This window comes from Topomyia yanbarensis, chromosome 2, assembly GCF_030247195.1.
Source record: "Topomyia yanbarensis strain Yona2022 chromosome 2, ASM3024719v1, whole genome shotgun sequence".
Lineage (NCBI taxonomy): Eukaryota > Metazoa > Arthropoda > Insecta > Diptera > Culicidae > Topomyia > Topomyia yanbarensis.
In genome coordinates, this window is record NC_080671.1 from 371,592,305 (window position 1) to 371,605,951 (window position 13,647).

Here is a 13,647-nt window from a genome sequence, read left to right on the forward strand (position 1 = left end):
TGTAACTATACAGCCTACTACGGAAAAACATGCGCCGAAGCAACTAGTCAAAACTCATCTACTACAACCAACTCTAACACGCAGCCACCGATACCTTCAGATAAACCTAAAACAACGATCCAATTACCCAATAATGCAGGTACAACGACCACGACAACCGCTCCCAAACCAACAACTAGCATCGCCAATAAAGAAGCAAATACCGATGAAGACGGATATACAACAGCGACCCATAAGAACAAGAAACAAATAAGAACCTCTGATCGTGAACAGGAAGAAAGCAGTACCGATGACGACATGGACGGGAACGATAACGCGAGAGAAGGCAGACTGAATGACCACCAAGCGGCCTCACCGCCAAGGAAAAAGATCTCAACACGCAGCAGCAAACTGCGTCAACAAGATCTGGCAGACCGACATTCTTAGAATTTTTTTATTTTTACTTATTGTAAAAAAAATTAAAAGACCCACGGATCAGTTGTGCTAACGCATTGAGCCGTTTCAAATAAAAGTTTAGATTGAAAAAAAAAAGAAATATTATAAATATGAACAAGCTCAATAATTTCAGCATCTCTTTATTCCGACATATGGACGGGTATACATCGCACTTACTTCACCTCTGTCGAAGAGTAACGTAGGTGTAAGGCCAACTTTCTTTGATGATTTCTGTTGTTCTGTAGTTGAGTGCCCAGAAAATATAGAACAGCTGCTCTTGGGTCGATTTCAATTTATTTATTATTTTTTCTCTCTTTTTCTTCGTGATCTCTGCTCATCTCTCTTATTTTATTCCATAACGAACACAAATAAAACGAAAACATGAAATCGAAACATTAATCCCAATTTATTGACTGTAGACTCAACTAGTTACAACATTTTAGTCGCTCTCCGTGATAGGCTACTGATGTTTGTTCACTGTATCGTCACGTCGTTTTTAGACTTACATGAACATTAATTGGAAACCATCGAAAGAGACAGAAATGCTGCTGCTTACAACATTAAGTTTATTATGATTGATTGACTAATATGTGGTTTAGCATCTATTGACATCCGTTGAAAAGTAAGGATAAAATCACAACAGATAGTCCTACCGCTACTATGTACGTTTCTGTATGTGAACAACATTAGTAATATACGACGGTATACAATTCTTGGGTTGATGAACACCTCAGAAAAACCGCTGTTTTACCACTTTTTGGCTTGTTTATTTTTTGGCATTTTTCTTGCTTATTGTTCGATTGTTTAAAATATCACTACTTTGCGGACTAATAATGTTTAAATATGGACCGCATTCTCCGCATAAAATGAAATTGAGTGTCAACAGAAATACTATTGCATTAAAATGACGCGAAAACAAAAACTGTCTTCTCGACTATATTGTCATCAACTAACGGAAATGTTTTTGTCTAGCACGCTTGAGTGAGATGCCTGATGTTTCTACTAAGCGTACAGTGCACTAACCTATTACAGAAATTCAATCTGCTTATGCTTTAACTAACTTTATTCTGGCTAATATATAACATAATATCTGAGTTTTGTTAGACACAACCACTAGCGATAAAGTTCTCATTTTGGGACAGTTTTTGAGCTCACTTTTCTATAAAACTTCTGCAATTTTATTATATATTTCGTTTATTTTATTCGGTTCAATGCATTAGCTAAATGAAGCCTTGTGTCTTCAATATATTTCCATGATGTGAACAATGAAAGTGATAAAACGTAAATGGTTGTCCTACAGATCTCGTGCGAACAACTAGCGATTGCATGTGGAGAACTATTTACTAGGCTGAGAAATATTTTTCCTAACCAACAGTGTCGCGGTGGTGTTCATTTCTATCTCGTACACTTCCTTATCATCATAGTGGTTACTGCCATGTCCATGTTCGCGAATTTCTGACGGGTCACGAGTGTCGACTTCCTCAATGATGGTGCCGACCGTTGATTTTGAGATACTAGACGCAGTTTTTGCCGTCAATATTATCCGAACAGTAGCCAAAATTTGGCAAATGTTTGTTTTTCAGGAAATTGTTTTGGAGACTATGTATATGCAAAGATATAATGTGTAAAATAATACTATCGCATTCAGTTTTTACGTGCAGGGTCAGGTTGGAGGAAATATGTCTGTTCACCTAGATTTTCACCACAAAAACACCATTTAATATACTTCCTAGATGTGTCCTTTATAATGAATACCATTTTTTCCAAATCTGACAGGAATCTTTTAATAGCCACGGTGCAAGTAAGTGGTATCAGATCTTGTAGCCGAGCATTGATTTTCTCATCGTCCATATATATGAGGATCAACCACATGTTACAAGTTGTTATGCAAAATGACTGGTTTCGCCTGGGCTAATTTGTTAAATGGCATCAGCACTGAACGCCTGACATGGTTAAACTCGTTAAAGGCGATGTTCGTAAGCATAACCTCCATAATCACCTTCAGCAAATATTTCACATCATTAATGTTGCTCCAGCCAAATACGGAGGCTATTGACTTCAGGTCTTTTCGCATAAGATCGATCTTATGCGAAAAGACCTGAAGTCAATAGCCTCCGTATTTGGCTGGAGCACTACTTCTTGCTTCTGCGACTCAATCATTCGACAGATCCCCACAGCAAGAATTAAAGTAACAGTTTCGTTTGTCTTCCGACGAGTCACACAATATGAAGGGAACTGTTTTATCACACTCAGCATACTGAGTAGATATCCTGACCGCTGTCTTCGGTGGTTCGAAATAGCAATCTTCCTCACAATTCTCGCATTAATTTGTTGAAACCAAACAAGATACAATTTTTTTAAGAGTCACCGAAAAACATGTTGTTTCTTAAATTTATTTTTGAAAATTTTCGGGGGGGGCTTTAGCCCCCTAGCCCCCCCTCTGGCTACGTGCCTGAGATCTTGCATGTATTTAGCAAATCTGTCTAAAATGTGTTACTCTACAACTTCATCGAAGACAGTAAAGCTCTATCTCGAACCGTTCAAAAGTTCAATTTTAAATATTGCTAAAATTAGAACCACTCTAGCATCTGTTTAAACAAAAAGAAGGGCCTTGCAAAGTACAACAACTTTGCCAAACATATTGTAAGGCTAAGTCATTTTATTTTACCAAAAAGTTAAAATTCCTGCTAAATACACATTTTGGTCACGTTAGGCCTTTCGTTTGAAACTAGTTAAGATCGGTTCAGTTATTGCTGAGATAATTACATTACATTATTGTACATGCATACAGACATTGTCCCAAATTGTCGTGGTGAGTCGATTGGTACATGAGCTGCGGCCTTCCGGGCCTCTGAAAAAGTTTTCAAGCTTTAAGCAAATCCTATACATATCTTTTGTAAGAACTGTAAACTGTAAAAATGAATAATCTGCCTCGTTAAGCTATTGCATTTGGGCCGAAATAAACATGTTTACAAAAAAATCGTCGGGTGTATTGCCCGTTTGTCTGTGATAGATGTATTGCCGCATATAAAAATCTCCATGGTGCTGCAGTTAAGCGATCGATTCTGAGATGTGAATATCGATTTCTTAGGAACCAATTAATGGATAGTTCTGCAATTTTTACCAGTTATTCCATATTACATTGGCTAGTCTGTGTATAAAATTTTTTTGATTCAAATCAAATGGCCATTTCAAAATAGGTTGGGCAGTAATGAACTAATTCGAAACGCTCTGATGAAACCTGCTAAACATATACATTTTTTGTAAGATTTAGATATTTATGAGCATGAGTCAGTTCATAAATTCCGTGATAATCAAAATTAAAGATCAGGTATTCCGAAGAAAATCTTTTTGTGATAGTTTTGTGCAACTTGAATGTACAGTACGGGTATTTTGGAATGAAAATCAACATGTTGGCATATGCCCCACTTTCCGGGACATCTGGACATGGGGGACAAGTCACTGAAATCTGGAACTGTCCCGCCTAATCTGGAACGACTTATCACTTTAAAGCTGGTAAAATTCTTTTTCGTGTATAATACTTTTGGTCTTAAAAAAAAACAACACAGCGTCACAGCTGCTATAAATGCACAAGTATATCCAAATATATTGAGCACAGGGTATGCTTTGAGGTTAATTAAATGGATAAAATGCTCTGATTGAAATAAAAATTATTAGTCAACAGTCAAAATGTATTTTTGAATACATATTGAATCATTCGAGTATATTAAATATGAGCAATGAATCTTTATTCCTGTTACCATTTTTTTTTTCAAATCACCCATCTCGTAAAAGTGCCACATTACACTCAATTTGCGGAAGATTATGGCGAATGGCGAAGCACACACGACAAGATGCTAGAAGATCTCTAGAGCGACACGAGCAGTGCGGTTCGGAGTCCAATTTTTCAATAGAATCGCTTTTCAGGGCGTTTATTCTATTACAGCAGATAATCAGCTGACCGAGTGATGGAGCACATTCTGGGTATGTCCGTGGGTACAAAGCAACATATTCGCACAAAGGCGCAACATAGAGAAAAACTTTTGACGTGACCGTAGCGAATTATCACTACCATGACAGCACTCAGAGCTGCCAGCGAAGCGTCGATTGCCCATAGCATCAGCAGAACACCAATCAGATGATAGTTGCAAAGGTTATCTAATAAAGCGAAACACTACTGGACGGTTTATTCCTTTTAGGACACACTGAGCTACTAAAACAATTTAAAGATGTCGGTGAATCCATCTGTTAGGATGACATAGTTGAGAAAGTAAACTGGAAAAGAATATATAACATGTATGTTACATCTATCTCCAACGGTTCTTTTCTGCAGATAGGCAAAAGTTTTCATTTTCACCGGAATCTTATCATGGCTTTATCATGTCTAAAGGTGTACGAGTGGCGGAACTGCGATGGAGATTTCCAGAAAACTTGTCTCACGACGAGAAGATATAAAATCTTGCTGAAACAAAGGTAAGGTTTTTTTTCACGTCGAAGTTGAGTTGATGATATGCGAATAATGCATAACGATTTTGCATAATCGCAGCATAAATGGGATTCAATATGCACATATTTTACGCTGCACAAAGTAATATCTTCTTCTTAGGGCACTCTTCTGAGTTACACTGCCATGGTGTGAGACACCACAGCCGGTAAACCTAGAACTGTCTTACGACCAATTTCCGAATGAAGATGTTCGTGCCTATCTATAGGCCGCAGATAAACATTTGCGAGATAGGAACTATCTTCCCTCGCAGCATGTGCTGCGAACGAAGTCTCAAGCTAATTATTTTTACAATCGAAACAAATTTGTATTGCTCAGGGAAAAATAATTATTTTTTATATTCGACCAACCGGCGACGATGACCAACAAATCGGTCCCAGAAATGAAAATGTCAACACAAATTAAAGAAAAAATCCAACTCGACTCACCTTTCCCATTTCCATTTCGCTTGCAGCGTTGGGGCCGCTCATCGAGAATTATAATCCGTTCCTCGTCATCGCCGTCACGGTCGTCATCGACACCGGAAGTTTGATCATTATTTAGCCGACGCTGACGGAGACCGTCATCGTCACCGCCATCATCATCACTTTCATCGACATCACAATCATCGGTACCATTGCCCCCAGCCCTGCCATCATTGACGATGACGACCCGAACCGGCGACGATGACGATGTGGATGCTGACTTGTCCAGCAGAACCGTAATTTCAAACTCATCACCACACTCTTTGCTGGCGGAACCACCGCCGCCACCAGTTGTTAGTGACCACCTGTTGGCCATCGTACTAGGAACTTTTACTTCGCTGCAAACTTTTCAAATCGAATCAAATTGTTTCGTTGGCTGGTACTTTGATCACCACGCGACGCGACACAATCTTTCACAAAAAAAAACTTTCACCCTTTGTACTGGATGGCGAACGGTGGGATTCTATAGTTACGATTCACTCACAATGCACGATTTAGACTTCGCACCCGTTGCGATTCAAACAAAACACTGATCCAAAATGATCTGGTGGGGATTTTCACTGGTTCATAGGGCACTACTCGCTGAACGCGCGAGCGGGAATTCGTTGATAATTGAGCGATGAAAATTGCCACAATGAATTCTTCGCTATACCTGCTCTGGGACCCGGGGGTGTATGAGGTTAAAATCGACGCGTCGCGTCGCTGTCACAGTCTACCGATGGTTTAACCGTCACACGTGGTTAATTAGAGTTAATAGTAGTTCTAATTGTATGCAAAAACAGTATGCAATGAGCCGGGGCCGGCTGGTCCGCTAACGGCTTCAATCGGTAGGTTCTCTAGGTATTGATCGTGCAGGTATAAGCGAAGCGGAGCGGTCGTGCGTTATTAGGATGGTGTGATTCGTTCCCGGCATTGCATCGCTTATTTACAGGTTCGTCCGTTGCCGTCTACTGTCCTTCGTTACCTCCGTCCACGCCCGGTGGAGATTCGAATGTAGGCCTGTGGAGATAAATGTAAACGATAATTTGTATATTGTTGGTTTTTAATAATAGAGATTGATTCAAATTTAATAGTGTTATTGCGCTTGCTTGAACATTTCCTAGGATGTAGTTTCACGACCAGTAACACCACGACATGGAACGGCTCGATATCAAAATGTCAAGGAGTTTCTGGTGTACGTAGTTGGTGGATATTAGCTAGTACCTTATTTTTAAACTTTTCTAAAGTGACTGGTTTTAGATAGTAAATCAACATACTTTAAAATGAACCATATTGGATTACGTTAAACAGACGAAAGAAAAAGGTAGAGAATTGGAAAATTACAACACAAAATAGTAAACATCCCGGATGTTTAGCTCATGATGCAATAATGCAGGGTGCCATGGTGAGTCATTGGAATAGGAACAACATATTTTAAGCTTAAAATAGTTGTGCATAGGATCGACTATGTACGGAGAACCAAAAATCCGGATACGCATTAGCATTACCGCAGGGCAGTTACATATCAGATCATATCACATGAATAAGCCACGCCAATAATGGTTGGCACGCGAGGGTATATCCCAAGAGCGAATCTCATGGTTTATACAACTAATTGACACTGGTAGAACTAGCTCTGGACCAACGAAGTCAGTCGCAGCAACTGCTCTATCCAATTCATCCGCCAACTAATGTCCAGTAATACCGGATTGACCTGCCATCGATAAAAGTTAGATACCATTAGAAATTTGATCTCGAATCTGCCTAACTAAGTGCTTTTAGGGCAACCTGACTGTCGGAGCCAAAATATATTCGTGTACAGCAAATTCCCTTTTGAAGTGCCACCATACAGCATGGCGAAGATTTCCGCTTGAATACGGTGCGGTATCTACCAAGTGAACAGGGCTGGTATGATCTCATTTCACGAGAGTAGTGAGTAGCATCGGATTAGACCTCCAACAAACAACCGTCGGTGTAACAAACTGGCACTGTGTCATAAAGTCCGAGGTCATAACGTCCGAAGGGTGTTGCGTATCAACATCCGGGATATATCGTCATAACTCCCGAAAACAATACTACGACGAAAGAGGGACTGCGTCATAATCAGGGTTGTTAATACGGTGAATTTAACGTTATCGTTTCAACGTGATATCGTTGAGACGATTATTTTTCCGTTGAATTCAGCGGTGATGATTTTGGCATAAATTTATCGCTCATCGCCAACGTACTTCGATAAATGTACGTTAAGCGGACCCTACACGAGACAGAAATATTGTCAATAAATATATTGACAAGACTGCTTCAATCCATGAATCCCATTTAAACTCCATAGAATCAATATTTTTAAGAGGACCATACACCATCAATATATTGATCAATATATGATTTATTGTCAATATTTTCGCTCATGTAGGGTCGGCTTTACGTTGATTTCTGTATTGAACACTGTTTCTGGCCTCACTGTTTGCTATATTCCGGTCGTCAAGAAAGCTGAAAGTTTTTTTCCAAATTTTAAGTTTTCTTACAATCGCGATATGTTTTATTTTTGGTTTATCGATGTTTTTCGTTAATCGGTCGTACGAGTGTGTTGAAGTTTCGTAACTTAACGCAATTGAAAGTTAATTTGTGAAAGTGATAGTTTTGTTTGCGCTTTTGTTTTCGATTTTACTTGACGTTATCACTGCGCACAACGCACAGTGGCTGGAGGCTGGCCAAAACCTCAAAAATTTATTTTTGAAATATTGATATTTTATATTTTTCCTGAATTTCTGTATTGTATTGAATAATGCATATTCAAAATTTTATGATCATTAGATAAGAACACGATTTTTAACATGAGTGTAAACGTAGTAAAGTCCGGACTTTTTAATGATTTTCATTTCCGAAACCACCATTGCTCTGTTCAATTCAAATGCATTTTGCTCTTTTGATTTTGGTTCGATTTTAGCACAACTAGTTTCATTGTGTAGAGGAACGAAAGAACTTGGTTATTGAATGAAATACATTTGGTAAATTTGCTTGGAACTATGACTTTTTAGTTCAAATATGTTTGAGGTGGTCAGATCAAAATTACTTTTTTCACTAATGTATTCTGTACAAATTTCGGAATCATTTCGGAACGGTCATACAGTATACATTCTATGGGAAATAACCTCTACTTTTCGAATATCATGGTCTCGTTCTGCGCCTAGGTGCGCAAAAAGGTTTAAGGAGATTTTGAAGCTTTGTTGCTGGTATGGAGGCGCATGGTGTTTTGTGTAAAATACTTAGACAATCTACAGTAAACCAACACGTTATACATTGGATTTAAAGTAGTGTTCTTCATTTTTTATGATATTGCTGACATTGGTGAACAGTAACGGAAAATCTATCATGAAAACGGGATCATAGTTATAAGAAAGGTTCAATGACACTGTATGGAAAAATGCATTTAATATTTTTCGACTTTTGACATCAAAAATGAGCTCATCACCTCAAAATTAGCTTAAATTGTGATTTTCAGCCAAATTAGGTAACATTTGAGGTTTTGTCCGACTTTTGTTTGAAGACCCGCCACTGTGCAACGTCACGCTCAATTTTTTCGGCAAAAGCGACCTCTTCTGGTGGATAGCTGAGTTATCACACGTTGTATGCAAGTTCGCTTCTATCGATACAGGTTACTATACCCGTTGGAGTTATTTATCTTCCTGCGCATATTGCATACTTGGTAAGCGTTATTTCGTCGCTCAAAATATGGCTCGTACCAACTGCTCGAAAGTCGTTAATGATTCAAAGCGAATCACCTGTCGTGGCTCCTCCGGAAATTCGTTTCACATGATATATGTCAAGATAGATTATGATATTCGAGACGTTCTTGGAACCCGCCCACGGAATTTATTCTGGATGTGTAACGGGTCTGCTGATTTGTTTTGTAATGATAATTTCCGTAGAATGGCTTCGATTTGTTGTGACAATTCCCTGAAATAATTAAAGGATAACATAGCTGATTCAAAAAATGTAGTATAAGCGCTCTCTCAGTTAAAGTCGACACAAAACCGCTATCCCCAACTGTTAATACACCATGGAAAAGATGGAAAAGGACTGCTGCATATAATCCCGTTCCAACCACTCCTGAGCGCAAGCGTGAAGATGATCTGCTCAAAACAAAAATCACTAATATTCGTGGAGCTAAAGCTGAGTTTGAAACGATAAAAACATTATATCCGAAAACTAGTGCACATCGTAAGGTCCCGGACTTAGGGACGCACATTTGTTCGCGGATATTATGACGCACCCCTTGTGCGTTACAATGTCCCGGACGGTATGACGCACGTTCGTTTTCGGATTTTGTGTCGCAGCCAATTGCATGGATACCGTAACGCACTTATTGTTTCAAATATTATGACGCATAAGAACTGCGTTATAATGTCCCAATGCTTTATGGCATGGGACATTATAACGCTGTATCCGAAACAATGAATGCGTCATAGCATCCTGGACTTTATGACGCAATACCTCTGAAACATAGCATCACAATACCAGTGTGCGTCATAATATCACGGACATTATGACGCAGTACCTCTTTCGTTGTGGCACAAGAATGGTTTTGGGTATTTAAATTTTTTTTTCTATTTTTTCTTTCCTATCATTTTTTTTAAATTTTATTTTTTACTATTTTTTTACCCACGTACAGCTTACTGCGTTAGCGGTCCGCCGACGATTGCCGTCACCAACATCGGAACCCGTCACCACGTGAACCGATCCGGAGATGCCGAAACTTGACTCGCATCCCTTCACAGCCACCCTCGCAGTATTTTTAAACGACGTGAAACTCCTTGTTGGTGTTGCTAACTTAGTGCTCTATTTTCCACTGCGCTTGAGCCTCGACCGAATTAGTGTCACTGTCATTAGCTTCCAGCTGCTCTTGAGCCCATTGGCCCCTTTGAGTCCATTACGTACGACCCTTGCTGAGTAGCAGGACGATCCCGGAACCGTCGCTAACTTTGCAACCCGTTGAGACATTAAACAATCCGGAGATGCCGAAAAATTTGACTCGCTCCCAGCTTTCCTTGAGCACATTGTCTCCTGTATATACGCTGAGTCGGCTTGCTGACAAGCCCTCGCTGCGCAACCGGTCCACATACGACCGTCGCCCGCGCTGGAGCCCGTCAGGATGAGAACCCTCGCGTCCCTTTACGGCACACGGTGTGTATAATAGAACAATATTATGACAAAAAATAAGCATCGCGAAATTGTTCATTATTGGAAGAAAGAAAGTTTTGCCTCTAATTTAAAACTAATTCGGAAATAATCCACCGAGGGATCCAGAACAATTTTTTTTTAGTTCAAATCTAAATACCATGATTTATGAAACATACTATATTAGGCTGTCCCAAAAAAGCGATGTGCGAAAAGTCATGGTACTCAACCCTATAATGAAAGATAAGCAAATTTAAGGCACTTTTGTAGAACAAATCAAGTTTCTAAAAAATCATCTAGAGGTTTCACAAATGCGATTTATGAAAAATGGCCATTTTTGAGTAAAATTGACGTATATATGCGGTTTTCGTAAATTTTTCGAAGTCCGATTATTTTTTAAATATTTTTTTTATTTTTCTGAGAATAAATTCCATTTAAAAGTTTTTCACAAAGAGTGCTTATATCAATGATAGAACAAAACAATCAATGATCAATGATTAAACAAAGCGAAAACCATATTTTTTAGTCAATTATGAAGAAAATCCTCACAAATCAATATTTTTTTTCATTAAACCAAAGGCATGTATTAGAAAGTACTATTCATTACAAAAGTTTTCGTGAATAAATATTGTGAAAATTCGGTCGGGAGGCAATATAGCATTTTTAGTAAATGCTTTGAAACCATGAAACTTTGTCACATTTTTTTAATTGATCAATATCTCAACCTTACACTGATAATATAAATTCGTAAATATAATGAAATCGATCATGCAATGCACGAATTCATTCGTCGTTTTCTGCAACGAATTATTGTGCATTGTAAATAGTAGGTTTCGTTCATTTCATGTACAAGAATAGCCGCTTGTTGAACGAAAGCTTTCGTAAATGTTACACATTTAATGTACACTGCACGAATGTTATCGTTGATAACGACATTATTTTTTGTGAATGAAACGAAATGTTTTGTTTATTTTAATAAACGTGTGTACATATTACAAACGATTTCGTTGGTCGCACGATTTCATTTCGTTTATTTTAGAAAAGTTTGCCTATTTATTAGCCTCTTGTTTTCAGTATATCTTTTGGGATCGATGTTTGACAAAATCGATTTTTTTTAATTTAAAACAATCGATGTGGCCAAATCGATTTTATTTTGGTACGAAGAAATGGCCGCTTGATGAACGAAAGTTTTCGTAAATTTTACTTATTTAGTTTACATTGCACGAATGTTGATAACGACATTATTTTTCATGGATGAAACGAACTGTTTCGTTTATTTTAATAAACGTTTTTGTATATTACGAACGATTTCATTGCTCACACGAATTTATTTCGTTCATCTTAGGAAAATTTTCGTATTCATTAGCATATTATTTTTTCAATCGATGAGTTAAGATCGATGTTTAACAACAACGATTTTTTTAACTGACTAAATGGATCGATCTGGCAAAATCGATTTTATTTCAACCTGTTCACCTCTATTGGGGAAAGATTGTGGTGTGAAATAATAGCCGCTGGATGAACATTGGAATGTTATCGTTGATAACGACAATATTTATCGTGAATGAATCGAAATAATTCGTTGATGATAAATGTTTTTGTATAAGAGGAAGGATTTCGTTGGTCGCACAATTTATTTCGTTTATCTTAGGAAAGTTTTCGTAGTTATTAGTCTCTTATTGTTTTCAGTCGATCCTTTGGGATCGATGTTTGATAACATCGATTTTTTTTATTTTAAAAAAACGATGTGGCCTAATCGATTTTATTGTGGTACGAAGAAATGGCCGCTTGATAAACGAATGTTTTCATAAATTTTATTTATTTAGTGCACATTGCACGAATGTTATCGTTGATAACAACATCATTTTTCGTGAATGAAACGAAATGTTTCGTTTATTTTAATAAACGTTTATGTATATTACGAACGATTTCGTTGGTCGCACGAATTCTTTTCGTTCATCTTAGAAAAGTTTTTTATTATCCTCTTATTTTTTCATTCGATCTTTTGGAATCTTTGTTTGACAACACCGGCTCTTTTTAATTAAGGATACAGATCTGGCAAAACCGATTTTATTGTGGTATGAAGAAATGACCGCTTGATGAACGAAAGTTTTCGTAAACTGTACTTGTTTAATGTACATTGCACGAATGTATTCGTTGAAAACGACATTATTTTTCGTGAATGAAACGAAATGTTTTGTTTAATTTAATAAACGTTTGTGTATATTACGAACAATCTCGTTGGTCGCACGAATTCATTTCGTTCATCTAAGATAATTTTTCGTATTTAATAGCATATTATTTTGACATTGCTCCTGCAGAGAAAAACTCAATCTTATTCATACAAAACCAACGAGCCATGGCCCGCTTCGAGACAATGACATACTCCCCGACAGTGCAGCACTTTGACTAATAATCCCTTCGTGTTGTGGTGGGTAATCTGCAGCTTCACTCCTCGCATTAAGTTTCCAACTCTGTCGATCGCTTCCATCGGCTACATTTCCACCTCTTCCGGCGTCTCTCCCAGTATCGTTAGTACGATGTCGTCCACGAATCCGACAATCTCTACGCCGTTATATATCCCGTTCCAAAGCGTTTGACCCAGGATAAAGCCTTGCGGGACTCCTGCTGTAATTCTAAACGTTTTTTGTTCCACAGATCAGTGACTCCGTAATGGCTTCCCAGCTTGCGCTATTGAACGCGTTGACGTCTATCGTTATGACGACATAGTATCGATTTCTTCTTTTTTTTTGTTTGCACGCCATATCAGCTCTTTCGATCACTGTCCGAATGGCGTCCACCGTAGACTTGCCCTTCCGAAATCCGAACTGTTGTTTCGACAACCCTTTATCGCTTTCCGTAAATATATCTTCCGTGGCAAGGAAAATCCTCCCCAAGAGTTTCCCGAGCGTATCCAGCAGGCATATTGGTCCATACGATGATGGATCCTCGAGGGGGCTTATCTTATTTGGGCAGTAGCACTTCTGTATCTTCCATTTCTCAGGGAATTGACCCTCATCTTGAAGTTTTTGAAACATTGTTCGGAACATATTCGGAAGTGTCTGGATTTCCGCTCTCAATGTGATT

At 38.3% G+C, this 13,647-nt stretch overlaps 1 protein-coding gene across 5 annotated transcripts in view; it reads right to left on the reverse strand.

Annotated features, from left to right (window-relative positions):
• The window catches only part of LOC131684531 (solute carrier family 22 member 21), a 240,834-nt gene that overhangs the window by 151,294 nt on the left and 75,893 nt on the right, over positions 1–13,647 (reverse strand). For 4 of the 5 annotated variants that reach the window (XM_058967497.1, XM_058967496.1, XM_058967495.1 and 1 more), the window contains exon 2: positions 5,368–6,402. In XM_058967497.1, the coding sequence (XP_058823480.1) occupies positions 5,368–5,719 (352 nt within the window). In that variant the 5' untranslated portion in view covers positions 5,720–6,402. Of the gene's footprint in view, positions 1–5,367; positions 6,403–13,647 lie in introns of those variants that run through there. The other variant, XM_058967498.1, reaches the window with a different exon arrangement.